The sequence below is a fragment of the Diaporthe citri genome (genome assembly GCF_014595645.1).
Source record: "Diaporthe citri strain NFHF-8-4 chromosome Unknown scaffold_8, whole genome shotgun sequence".
Taxonomy (NCBI): Eukaryota; Fungi; Ascomycota; class Sordariomycetes; order Diaporthales; family Diaporthaceae; genus Diaporthe; species Diaporthe citri.
Window position 1 is genome coordinate 3,090,387 of NW_025064853.1, and position 13,397 is coordinate 3,103,783.

Here is a 13,397-nt window from a genome sequence, read left to right on the forward strand (position 1 = left end):
CAGCCGATGACATAGCGAATTCGTGTTGTTGATTATGCCTGATGCTGGTCCCACGGCGGATGTTGTGATTCGATATTTCATTGTCTCATGTTGTCGGGCGTCTGTACGACACCAAGTTGAACACTCGTCTGACGATTCACAGTTACCAGCGGTTCCGGCCATCTGCGACCTGTCCGAAAGGGGGCAAGCTGCGTGTGGGAGTGCTGGGTGATAGTGCATAATCCAATGCATAACTTGAACGGTACCCAAGAACCCAGGAAACGGCGTCACGACCGCTCCAGACATTGCTAAAAAGACCACCGTTTTGGACTTCCAAAAGCCGTATCCTCTGGTAGCTTCTGACCTGAACGTAAGGACTGCGGCATTGGAAGTCTCGCTCTCTTCAAGCTATCCAGTCTAGGCATGTCGCGTAGAGTGCTGCAGGGTAATGTACATAATTTAGGGGTATCGTGAGTCTTTCTTTACTGCTAAAGCACCTGAATCCACAACATAATCATTCCACTTCTGCGCAATGGTTCCAATCCAACCCAGCCAAACCCATATGGTTAACTTTAGACCAGTTTGACCCTCATTCTGGCAGCCTGCCCTGGTGGGCCATCTCATCTCTGCAGCCACTTCTGCGCCTTTGCTGAGATGCGCTTGATGCGGGACACATGTGCCGGCTGAGGCTGAGGCTGGGATGGTGCTTGTGGCGGATCATCGTTTGCGCCATCGTGGGAGGCCTGGGCCGAGCCGGCAGCCGGCTTTGTCGCAGTAGGAACAGGAGGGCCGGCCGACGGGGCGGCCTTGCCCGGCGGCGGTGCCATGCGGTCCCCAGCATACGCATTGTTTCCGCCAACAGCCACGATCCACGTCGTGGGATCCCCGGCGTTCACCTTGCCCGACTGGTCTGCACCCCCGTCCGGCTGGACATCGTCGTACGCAAAGGCGTAACCCTTGCCGTCGAGGTTGACGGCGTGCACGATCCTGCAGTAGTGGTTGGTAGGGTCGCGCTGGTAGAAAGTCGAGGGGTCGGACGGGTGGTCGTCGACGGTCAGGAATGCAGAGCGTTGGAACGCAGCTGCCAGCCGGGGGATGATGCTGTTGCGGTACGGCGAGGGGCCCGTCGTGAATGGCCCACTGTTGCAGCCGAAGATGTCTGCGCTGTTGGGCTTCCGGAAGGGCTCGTTGCCGAAGACGAGCTCGTTGTTGCTGTTTACCGTCCCGGCCACGATGCCAGCTGCTGCCTGAGTGTTGATACGCATCTGGTTTTTGCTGTAACGCTGCCACACCTGCTCGATGTACGGCTCAAAGTAGCCCGCCAAGCTGGCCCCCACCGCGTCGCCGTGTGTTGGGTTGAGCACCCGCAGCACCGGCTGGCCCCTGGGCTGGACGATCAGCTTGTCCCAGGGCCTGCCGTCCTTCTGGGCCTGTTGGCGCAGGCCATCACACAGCTGGTCGATGCCGTTTGCTGCCATGCCCGACACGTGCTGCACTCCTCCTCCGGCTGTCTGCAGCGTCATGGCGATGGGCAGGCGCGACACGAAGTCGACATAGCTGATGTTGGCAAACAGCTGGTCGCTGTTGAGGGTGAACTCGGCAAAGGCAAAGTTGACGTTGGCGTTTGGGTCGCTGGGGTTGAGGACCGAGGGCTCGACGACGGCCGGGCCCGGGTTCAGGAAGAAGTGGAGCTTGCTGTCGCAGGCGAACCAGATCCGGCCGCCGGCGATCTGGGGGATGTGCACCGAGATGGTGTTTCCTGGCGGGCCGAGGGGGATGGCGCAGTCCTCAGCCAGAGGCGACCCGATGGACGAGACCTGCTGAGGGTAGTAGACATCCCTGCCGTTGGCCTTGAGGAACATGCGCTTCCAGTCGTTCTGGATGGCGATGCCGGTGATGTACGCCCAGACCTGGCCCGAGTTGGTCTGGTTCTGGAGCTGGATGTCCAGGGAGTTGACCATGGTGCTGGATATGCTTGAGGGTGGATGACTGCAAGTGGATGACGATGCTTGGTGTGTGAGTGAGACGAGGTCAGTGATTCTGGTTGGTCCTAGGAGCAAGCACGGCGTGAAGGTGAGTATGCAGACGTGCTGAAGAGACTGTCGGTATGAAATGTTTGATTCTGATCACAGTCGCCTGGATCCAAGTTGATGTTGACGGCCTGTCAGGCGACATTTCCTGAAGACTTCAAGGACGACCTCCAGCTTCGGCAGCGACCATCGGGGCTTGGTCGTGCCTTCATCCGGATGTCGTCATAAACAGGCCGGCCATCCAGGGTTGCTTCCAGCAAGACCAAGCCTCGAAACCGGTTTCTCTCTTAATCAGCCGGCTTGCGCCTGCGACGGAAAGAATAGCCAACTCATGATGGATAGTCTCATTCGAGGTAGGAATTCTGCAGATATGTCTAGGAAGATAAACTGAGCCTGTCCTCGGGATGTTCTTGAGAAACGGCCGGGCACAGGCCACACCCACCGACCACACTGGTCTTGGCACTGTGGATGTCGGCGGCCCCACATGCCCTGTACTAGCACTGATCCACCAGAAGAAATAAAATACACGGACACATGGAGTCTATTATCTAGGATTCATGCCTGGAAATACATCATCGATCCACCATGTAGTCCTGCTAGGACACCCTCTCCGGGCATTGGACCATCATTGTCATTTTCCTTGCTGCAATGTGTCTGTAGCGAGGCACGAAGCAACTTGCTCATTGACCCGCGTCCCATTTTACGCGGCTTACACCACCATCGCGGCAGTGTTACATCGACATCTGGGGCTTCTCCAACGAGCTGAATGATCCCTGGGGGCCGCTTCAGGGCATCTCCCCTTCTGACTGGACGGGAACCCGCTGTGCTACCGTGCTGGGACGTGGCTTGCAGTAGCTTAATTGGTCCACATCAACGGACGAACGCATTCGAGGCCCAGGTGACATTCCAGCCATCTGAATTCACCCAGACCAGATGGCATATGCGGCTTCACTGCAGGGGCTACAGATGAGGGGACAGTATTATCATGCCGCGTAGCAACAAATCGTATGTATCCATGCAAAAGTAAGCAGCTCGTTGGCGCCCTTTTTCTTTGGTGAATGATGCCAGTCAAAGAACAGCGCCCCAAGAGAGGAATCCGATGGTGTGAGCCCCAGCACCGACATAGGTCCGTGAATGTATTACTATTACGATGTGGTGACACACAGCCAGAACCGTATGCAGAGCTCCCCGCCTCCCGAGCGACGTCTTTGGGAGACCCCTGGCTCCTGACCTCCACCATCAGCACATACACGCAGACAAGCCTGTCAAGCTGCTCACGGTTGGTTGATCCCCCGCCGAACTACCGGGGAGATGGTCTGGGGTCGCATGGAGTCGACGTCGTAGAGGGGGGAGGATCATGCGGAGAAGCTGTCGACGGCTCCTGGTCTGTGGTCGAAATCGGGCGAGGATGCGCGTGCATCGACCAACCCGAGCTGCCATTCCCCAATAATAAGCAGCATGCCGTCGACCCTATCATGGATCTGCGTGGGAGCGACTCGTAATGACTGCTGCAGTACGACGACAATGGGCTGCATTCGACCAGCGCCTGCAACGCGACTGGCTCGGAGCTGATGGATGGTTTAAAGTCTAGAGGTCCCCAGCTTTTGCACCCTTTGATGATATCGCTAGTTGTCCCAGTACCCACTCTCGCCTGAGAACCCATCTATTCACGACGAACATCAAGCTATTCCAGCCTTTTTGATCCCCTGCAAAGCTTAAAATTCCATCTGCACAGCTAGAACACCGAACAGAATCAACATGCAGCTATCCCTCCTCACCACCATAGCTGCCTTCGCCGGGCTAGCTGCGTGCCAGTGTCCCTCGTCGATTCCACAATGCGCCCAGTCGTGTCTCACGATAGGAGCTTCTTCAGTCGGGTGCGGAGAGACGGACTACACGTGCCAGTGTACGGACCAACACCAGACCGACATCACGAGCAACGCCACCACCTGCGTGCTCGCCGCGTGTGGCGAGCAGACCGCTCTCAGTAAGTTGGCCTCTCACGGATCATATCGTCCCGCATCTCGTAATCGCACAAACCCGCATGCTAACCACCACTGCAGACGAGGTCCTCCCGGCCGCCCAAGCCTTCTGCTCCGCCATCAACGCCGGCGAATCCTGCTCCTCGGCCAGCGCCGGGAGCACCGGCACTAGCAGTACCGCGGCATCTTCCGGCTCGAGTTCTGCCTCGGGCTCGACTCCGTCGACTAGTGGCTCTCAGACAAGCACCGGCACCGGTTCCACCGCCACGACAGAGGGCTCGTCGTCTGCCACCCGCACGGCGACAACCACCGAGTCCTCCGGCACGGGCACTGCCACGGGTGCCAGCGCGAGTGCCTCGAGCACTGCTGGTGCGGCCACCATGGGCTCTGTTGGCTCGCTTGGCATCGCGGTTCTTGGTGCCCTTGTCATGTTGTAGAGGAAACCGGGAAATATGTATCACCCAACTGAGAATGCAATGGGATCATGGCCGCCGCCCAGCTTTAATTTCTACGGGCGGGTTAATTCAGGATTTTCTACCGGATGTCTCAATACGTGTGACTGATGGTTAATGAGTACATTGGCTGGTGGGTGGGGAGAGAAGATAAATTCACTTTCGCTGGGACAGGAATATACTTGTAATAAATTATATCCACTGCCATCTCGTGTTTTTCAATTTCGGTGTCCCCATGAAGCATAATAGGAGGCATGTGGCGGGCAAGAGTCTCACCAGGACGCGTGACTTGGTCGCTTCCAGTGTTCCAATTATCATCTCGTGCAATGAGAAAGATAACCTTTTCATGTTTGATAAGACAGGATACGAATTGAGGTGTTACGGACAGCACATCCGACTGTTTCCCAATGCAAGCTACTCCTTTGTGTTTCGACTTTCTTGTGCTATTGTACACGATATCTGCTTCTTACATAACCCAACCTCGTTCAAACATAGGTGTGTAGGCAACTGTTCAACCTCCTTCATGATCGTGAAATCACTCAAACACAGTGTTGCAATCACATGCGCTGTACCAATGATCTCTCAGAGTCGCTTTTATCCCTGCCTTTCGCCGGCACCTCCACCGTGTATCCATAAGAGGCCGTCTCAGTCCCATAGGGATTTGGCACCGGTCGACTGGCCACTGTAGTGGTGGTCGACAAGTGGATGTTCCGCCCATCGTGAGACAGGCCCTGGATCGGGTAGCTTTGGCTGTTCATTGTTTCGGGAGATGAATCGTACGAGCCATATCCAGAACTCTTGCCCTTGCTGTTTGCCGGTGATGAGTCTTTGGATGAGCGCCCAGTTATCCGGGTCCTGAATGTTCGAAGGCTCCTTGCGATCTTGGTGCCCAATGGACGGCTAAGGAATGGGAGACAGCACGAAATCGTAGCAAGTGGGATTTCGATGTACACCCAAATGGAGGCATTGAAGTTCGACACTGTGAAGGTGAAATGTCCCTATTAGCCGACTGAAGAGGCGGAATAAGGGCCTTGGGTGGGACAGGAGGAAAGAAACGTACCGCCGAGATTTGCTGGGTCAAACTCTCCCGTTCGTGCTGAACGGACTGTGCTTGCAATACATGCACTGTAACAGGCACAAAACAGTCAGTTGCAGATCATCAAACAAGAACACAGGCTAGTACTCACATTGATCCGCACATGAATGACAACCCAACCAGTAACTTCTGAGTGGGAGGAAGGTGAAGCTTGAGCACCGGGGCAATCGGCACGATGAGAATCAACCAATCTATGATGAAGTTCGAGATAGAGGTGGCCCAGAGGTAAGGCATGATCCCAATGCAGTGTCCTGGTTTCATTGGTAGCCAAGCTTTGTCGATGGGGCTACACTGAAACAGAGCTGGCAAGAATGATCCAAGTCCCCAAGCCCATGTGAGGCCCAAAAGGATGTAAATGTGATATTTTGTCATCTTGACATGACCGAAAATATTCTTATACGAGTAAAGAATAGAGGTCTTGATGAAAACCACGACCAGAGTGTAGCTGAGTACCGGAAAGTAGATAAGCTGGTTCAACGGTGAGAGAGTGATCCGGATTAAAATAAGCACTGAGATCGGGAGGGAGACGGCTGACCTTCAGCGTGATGATCATTTTCTCCGGGTGCTGAGCTAGATACTCCATACTGGCACCTTCAGCTGCCAGGAAAGCCACTTTTCCAAAGTTAGCGACCATTTTGGAGAGTTCTGCTCATTGCAAAGCACTGAACAAGCCCATACGGGCCGTTTATGACTAATGGGGAGTCAAACTCACTTAGGTACTGTATGATGAGCTGGATCATCAAGAACAGAAGGACGACCATGAGCAGATAGTCATCAGTTCCAAAACCCACTTTCCTTCGGAGCATAAACCGCATCACGGCCAGTATCGCCGCGAGGACAGATAGGACAGTGGTGACAACGACCGCGATGATGCCATATCTGGTGATGCCGGTTGACAGGACGTCACTGTAGGAAGACATGTTCCACGCGTTCTTGAAAGAAAAATGGTTATCAAAGAAGGAAAAAGATTTTCATAGACCCACAATAGACATCGGAAACAAATATCCTCGACACCTCAATATGAGGACGAGACAGCTCACAGACACTGCAGGCCGGAGCATAAGATATCATCTTCTATCCACCAACCAACCCTCAGAAATCCTGTCGAAAGGATCGACTTCAGATGATATTTTGGGACATGGCGGAATCTAGTCGACTAGATTTCGACTTCAGATGATATTTTGGGATCTGGAGGAATCTCGCCGACTAGATTCCAACTTCAGGTCACAATTCGGGCCTTGAGGGGATCTCATGGTCGGCCCGGGGATCTTGGGGGCATGCAACCCTGCTGAGCCAAGTGACAAAAGATCGTCACATAATGCAGAACTGAGGCACATTTCCTGCGTTCGTATCTAGATGCAGTAGTGCTTATTATATTGATTCCATCTGCCAGATCGGGTACCACTGCCCAGCCTTGGTAACGATTCGTTGGGCTCAATAACTAGGCGGTTGGCCATCCTACAACTACAATCATTGACGTTGGTGTCATCCTTTTCAGATCCTTTTGAGATCCTGTTCCAAGGCCATAAGGTCCCAATCGAAAAGTAGTCAAACCTTTGCAAGGAACCTCATTATACACACATCAATTTTGCTTGTCTATCTAGGCCCACGGGTTTACTGCCAATTCCATTCACTAGACCAACGAAGCATCGCACCAGGCTACTTGCTGGCACGCCCTTTGCGATGCCAAGAGCACGATCTGCGCTCAAGCTCATAAGCCTGTGCCGTAACGTTTCGCGAATCGTACAACGATGAGCCGCAGCTTCCCACCCCACGCGGCAGCCTGCAGCCTCGTGTTGCATCGAGAGCTTCGAATGCTGAGGCGCGGCAGGGCATGGCTGTTGAAACCGGCGGGCCATATGCGTACAATGTGCGCTGAACCAACTGGCACAGAATGCAGGCTTGGCGTTCAGCTGCTGGGTCAGACCCAGCCGTTGGGCCCGATTGTACGGGCATGGGTCACACACGAGGCTCTCTTCCAAGATTTTGCCTTGTCACATCCATCGTGTTGGTGCGTGTTGGTGCACAAATGAACCTTCCTTCCACGGCTAGCATGATCCTTTCGCCCTACTGTGAAAGATTCCACCTTCTTCCTTCGCATCTTGTAAGCAAGTAAGCAAATGGTTGATCCTTCTGAGTCTGTGGCGTGGTTGAGAACGTGGTTATACGTGCGGCCGATGTGTCGACATTACTGGCGTTGCCATTAGAAATCTTTGGAATACTGTACTCCCAAAAGGTCTGATCCTGTGAAGGTTCTGCTGAAACCAAGCAATATAATATTACACAACAAACATACCCTCACTACTAGCCTACCCTAACCCTAACACTTAAATATTACATTTCCAACTATAATAACTAATAATAAAATATAAAAACGGTATCCTATTAAGATTTTTAATTTGCTAATTTTTAATTACTTTTTATTTAATAACAGCCTTAATTAAATTATTAAAATGAGTCTTTATTATAAAATTATGTTTGAAATAATAACTTTTATTTTAATCATAGTTTATATTTTTATAAAAATAACCTGACAAAGCTCCTTATCATATCAAATTATCACGAAGTATACTATAAGTGCATGGGGCTGTCTGTAAATTCTAGTGGTGTGTGTGTGGAACAGAGTCAAAAAGAACCAGGGGGGGCTGATTTTAAACTTATAGGGGGTCGGTAAAGCGGTCCCTTTGACTTAAGTGTAAGCCAATAATTCCTCAGCATGTCTCGCCGACAAACAGCTTCTTTGGATTTTCAGTCACCCCTCTCGCATCGTCACGAGGCGTGGACTTTGTGTATCCTACTCATCTGTATCTTATGACTGTTGAGAGACCGGACGTATCTTCAAACATGGCGATTGACATTGCGGATAGCCTGACGCCTGCTGGCCTTGCCGTTGCGTCTCTCTTCGGCTTGGTCGCCTGCGCTGTCTTGAGGTTGCTGCAAGTCGGTAGACGACCTGCTGGACTGCCCCCAGGTCCTCCAACTCTCCCTATCATCGGGAACTTGCATCGTATGCCGACATTCAAGCCATACAAGGTATTTGCGGAATGGGGGAAAGTGTACGGGCCGATATACTCGCTCATGGTGGGCTCAAATCCTCTCATCATGATACAGTCACAAGAGATCGCAAAGGAGCTGCTGGACAAGCGGGGTTCAAACTATTCCACTCGCCCAGATCTTTACATTTTGTCCGAACTTTCGAGCCGAGGAATGCGACAAGTTGCAATGGTAAGTAAAAACCCCTATTCGTTTTGAAAAGATACGTTTCTGGGCCATTGCTGAGACCAAATGAAGAAATATACTCCCACATGGCGCCAAATCGCCCGCATCAACCACAAACTCTTGAACGCCAAGGCGGCTCTGGCCTTCACACCATACCAGACCCTCGAGAGCCGCCAGATGCTCGCAGATATCCTAGATAATCCCTCCGAGCACCAGAGACACATCCAGCGGTACTCCAACAGCGTAAGCTGCCAGATGGTCTATGGCTTCCGCACAACGACGTGGTCCGACCCTAGATTACAAAGTGTTGTCTCCATATTCAACGAAGTCTGTGACCTGGCCATTACCATTCCCGCCCGTCTGATGGACTGCTACCCAATCTTGCAAAAGTTACCAAAGTCTCTCCTGCCTGTTTGCCGGCAGGCCCTGGACCTCGAGCGCCGCTGTATAGAGGTCTTCATGGACCGGTGGATGGCGGCCAAGAAGAAGACTCAGGACAAGATTGCGACACCATGCTTCTGCGCGGCGCTTTCCCAGGCGCAAAAGTCCGAGGGTTTCTCTGATGAACTGGCGTCGTACATTGCCGGCGATCTCATAGAGGCTGCAAGCAGCACATTGTCCGACACGCTCTTCGGCTTTCTGATGGCCATGGTGACCCACCCGGAGGTACAGCGCCGCGCACAGGAGCAGTTGGACGCGGTGGTGGGTACCGATCGCCTCCCGACGTTCGACGACATGGCTCGGCTGCCGTACATCCGCGGATGTGTAAAGGAAACATTACGATGGATGCCCACTACGTCGTTACTAGTACCGCACTCGCCAATACAGGACGACGTCTACCGTGACTTCACCATCCCTGCTGGTGCGGGTGTCGTCGTCAACGTGTGGGCGCTGAATATGGACCCGGAGAGATGGCCGGACCCTCAGGTCTTTGATCCCTCAAGGTTCGAAAAGGAGGACAGGTCAGAGTATGAAATTGCGAAAACCTACGACCCGGACACACTGAGACATAATTATGTCTTTGGCGCTGGCAGACGGCTCTGCCAGGGCATTCATTCCGCGGAGCGGAGTTTGTTCTTATCTATGGCGTGCCTGCTCTGGGCCTTTGACTTTTCTACGCCTGACCCGAGCAAGATCGACACGGAGGACCTCAGAGGTGGACTGGCGGTGCAGCCTGCCCCATTCGAATGCCACATCAAGCCCAGAGACGAGCGCAGGGCGGCGATGGTGAGGAAGGAATGGTCCGCTATGCAGGATGATTTCTTGGACCCTGTCACTAAGCAGTGGAAATCTGTCCCCGATGGCATGCCTTTGAGTACGTATTCAATGGATCAGGTATAGTAAAAAGGGTAGAATCGACTTGGTAGCGGGGTTGTTGAAGCCTGTTGTATCAACAAACAATCTCAATGAGGTTTTCCTCGGTCGTGTTCATACTGTATAAACGTTCTTCACAGCGAGTAAAACATCTTTTCATGTTGGTCGACATAATAAACTTTTCCAGTTTTCTACTTTCGTGATAGCATTTCTGTGGATGCTCATCCATAGAGACCTTCAACGATGATAAATTCCGCAACCGTGTCGCAAAAGGGCCTTCATGAGTGCTCTTACGTACACAGCATTCTTGAAAAAGCTCTCGTCCATGCTGCAGTAGCAAAGTTCCCATCCAATCTGGCTGCTCAAGACGATTTACACTTGACAAAGCCTTGATGTTCCCGTCGTACTTAGCTTCGCACGCTGGAGGCGGGAGTAGGGACTATAAAATATTAGAGCATATAGTTACTAGCTTGCTGCGATAACCCAATCATCCTGCATTATCAAAACCCAGCCTGATGCAACATAACCATAGGAGACCTGTTGGTCGTAGTCCACACTACTGAAGCTTCAGCTTGTTCTCGGGCAGGACGAGTTTCGCAATACCCCCAACCAGTGTGATGAACTGCGTAGTAAACGGTTAAATACGCGACAAAGGGAGTGCATAAATGCGGCGGGGATAAGCGACCAACAAGTAACTTACTGCAACATCGAAGAATCGAAAATGTAGTCCTAAATCCGGATACGCGTCCCCATCATAGAAAGCCCTCATTGTATGCCAGAACGAACCGTTGAAATTCTCGTCAAGAGGCTGGGACAGAAGATCATTGAAGAACCTGGGGATCCTGTCAGCATCGCTCTGATGGTTTTGAAGGACGCGCTGCTTTGTCGTGGTCCACAAGCAGTCTTACTTTGCTTTGTAATCCCCCGGTGGAGCGGTGCGCTCCTCAAACACCATTCTCTCGCCCTTGAAGCTCTTGAGGCTATGGGCTTGACCCTTGGGGATTTTCACCTGGCCGTCGCTGGGGGTGACTACGAATGTCTTCCCCTCAAGGGTTACCTCTAGTCGACCCTCGATGACACGCATGTATTCATCGTGATACTAAGAAAACGGGATCAGTATGTCTTGTCTCTTGTCTGTTCCCCAGACACGGAACTTGAAGTGGTCATTGGATGGTTCGAATCGTACGCACCTTGTGCCAGTGCGAGGGCACATTCAGAGGATCTGAGGAGCCTCCGTCGCAAACAACTCTGGAACTCCACTGGCTCATGGGGCCCGCCTCTGGCAGAGACTCATCGAGCAGGATGGATTGGTGAATTCCCTTTTTGATGATCAGCCGTTTGAGCGGACAGAAGATATTCGGCGGGGCTTTTTTCCTACCGGACCTATTGGCAGGCGTTTAATCTCCTTCGAGCCACTCATCTTTGCCGTCAAGTTGCTCAAAAAGAGCGTGTACGTCTTTGATAGAGTAAAGGTGGAATCAGAAGGGCGCTTGGGGAAGTGAAGCGAGCTAATTATTGCGGCGTGAGGTCTTTGTTCAAGGCGAGAAGCCAACTTCAGGCTGTCAATAATGGTTGGGGTCTGGAGCTCCATTATCTCTGACTCACAGACCTCCCTGGCCGCGAAGCCAAGTGTGGCTCAGGGGCTGCACTTACGTAAGGTGTGGCTGGGGAGAAAGGGGCGGCTTCGCGGCCAGGGAGGTCTGTGTCCAAATAACAGCGCTTATAAGGACCAAGGTACGCCCCAACGCACCCATTCGCCCTCTTAAATTCAAACTCCAATTTCTTTCTTGCAAAATTTTTTTTAACTACGTAAGTACCTCTCCTAAATTAAGGAGCTCTCACTAATTTATTTCTCCCAGGTTGCACCTTTCTTGCATAGAAAACAAGAGACTAGGACTTAAAAATATCTCAAAAAATGGTCAAGATATATTCTCATCTTGCTCCATTCTTTCAAGTCCGAAAAACAATTTGCAAGAAGTCCAAGTTTCACAGATTACTATAAATCATTCTATCAAATTTTAAAATTCCCAACTCTTTTGGTTTGGAAGTTGAACATGAGCAATCAAGGGTAAAGGGGGCGCTCCCTAATCTATTTTTTCAATTAGGTATGCTGCATTTCGCGAAACGGAGGTACATTAAGATAAAAAAAATATAAGAAGGAAGCTTAATCAATTCTCTCATTCAGCATATCATTTATATTAGGATTGCTAGTTAGGAAGGTTATCAAATTAAGGAGTGTTCATAGGGCGTTCTCTGCGTTCCCATACAAAGTGGTACCTAAATCAAACTTTTTTTGCATTTTGGATTCAGATATCCATTAAACGCATTCAAAACCACCCTTAGTAAGCCATAAAAAGTCAGTTCTGCACTGCCACCCCAGCCACTTTAATTACTAAGGAAGCTCGGGCCCCTAGAACTTACGCGTTTGAATGGACTTCTGAATATTTGAGATAAGAGCTCCATGCCCGTCCTCGCTACCGAGCACAGCCTTAGCGCTTACATGTACACAGGTACAATTTTCAGCAGGAAGCTTGGCCTACCTTTGGGTAACACCGTTATCGTACGACCCATACGACCAACACCCCAATACATGCCGATCCTACCGAGTAAGTAGATCCTCCGGTTGTGCATGTAAGTAATTTGCGTATAATAAATTAAATAAATATTCAAGAATACGCTGGTAGTGCAATGGTGAGAACTATATTAAGACCTAAGTTTATCTTAAATTTTAATCGTTTTTACTGAAAATAGTACTAGAAAATGACATGGGCGTTTATTTTTGATATTAAGATTGAATAATAGTTAGAGGAAAGCCTTTATAGAAAGTGCACCGAGACCGTCCCCGGGCTGTCACTGAGACTGCCCCCAGACCCCGTGGGGCTCCTGAGGCCCAACAGACCGCCCCCAAGGTCGGCAAAATCAGCCCTAAAGCCAGACGAATCCTCCAAAGAAAAATGTCGCCCGAACTGGCCCCAAGCTTACCTCTTTGGGTGCATTTAAACTGTCGTAGGATCTTGTAGATTGATTTGCCGAAATGTTCAAAGGAATGGCAGTTGGCTTCCAAAGGATGGTCTAACCAGGTTTACAACCTTGGCGTGGTGACGCCTCGAAGAGGCGGGCATTCGCAGGCCTTAACGAAGCCGAATATACTCATCCTATCTCTGTCACCTCAAGATAAGCCGGTCTGACTTGTTCAAACCCGCGGCATGAGAGATATGTGGGGGTTTTCCTTGTCGACTTGTTACTTCTTCTAGTATATGTATGAATAACGTCCTCTCTTCCTTACTCTACTTATTGTTGGATGAGTCCTTGCCCTGTTATCCCA

At 51.2% G+C, this 13,397-nt stretch overlaps 5 protein-coding genes across 5 annotated transcripts; 2 read left to right on the forward strand and 3 right to left on the reverse strand.

The window, feature by feature from the left end:
* Window positions 1-599: 599 nt before the first annotated feature.
* INS49_015185 (uncharacterized protein) lies at window positions 600-1,940 on the reverse strand (the record flags this gene model as incomplete). The annotated part of the gene is made up of 1 exon (XM_043175871.1): window positions 600-1,940. One exon carries the CDS (start codon window positions 1,938-1,940, stop codon window positions 600-602), a length of 1,341 nt encoding a protein of 446 aa, XP_043020828.1.
* A 1,827-nt stretch (window positions 1,941-3,767) lies between these two features.
* On the forward strand, window positions 3,768-4,428 carry INS49_015186 (uncharacterized protein; the record flags this gene model as incomplete). Its single annotated transcript, XM_043175872.1, has 2 exons — window positions 3,768-3,996; window positions 4,073-4,428. 2 exons carry the CDS (start codon window positions 3,768-3,770, stop codon window positions 4,426-4,428), a joined length of 585 nt encoding a protein of 194 aa, XP_043020829.1.
* A 572-nt stretch (window positions 4,429-5,000) lies between these two features.
* On the reverse strand, window positions 5,001-6,459 carry INS49_015187 (uncharacterized protein; the record flags this gene model as incomplete). Its single annotated transcript, XM_043175873.1, has 5 exons — window positions 5,001-5,422; window positions 5,504-5,568; window positions 5,631-6,007; window positions 6,075-6,151; window positions 6,252-6,459. 5 exons carry the CDS (start codon window positions 6,457-6,459, stop codon window positions 5,001-5,003), a joined length of 1,149 nt encoding a protein of 382 aa, XP_043020830.1.
* A 1,924-nt stretch (window positions 6,460-8,383) lies between these two features.
* On the forward strand, window positions 8,384-10,099 carry INS49_015188 (uncharacterized protein; the record flags this gene model as incomplete). Its single annotated transcript, XM_043175874.1, has 2 exons — window positions 8,384-8,764; window positions 8,831-10,099. 2 exons carry the CDS (start codon window positions 8,384-8,386, stop codon window positions 10,097-10,099), a joined length of 1,650 nt encoding a protein of 549 aa, XP_043020831.1.
* A 529-nt stretch (window positions 10,100-10,628) lies between these two features.
* On the reverse strand, window positions 10,629-11,663 carry INS49_015189 (uncharacterized protein; the record flags this gene model as incomplete). The annotated part of the gene is made up of 6 exons (XM_043175875.1): window positions 10,629-10,694; window positions 10,773-10,801; window positions 10,859-10,905; window positions 10,981-11,171; window positions 11,263-11,391; window positions 11,451-11,663. 6 exons carry the CDS (start codon window positions 11,661-11,663, stop codon window positions 10,629-10,631), a joined length of 675 nt encoding a protein of 224 aa, XP_043020832.1.
* Window positions 11,664-13,397: the final 1,734 nt, after the last annotated feature.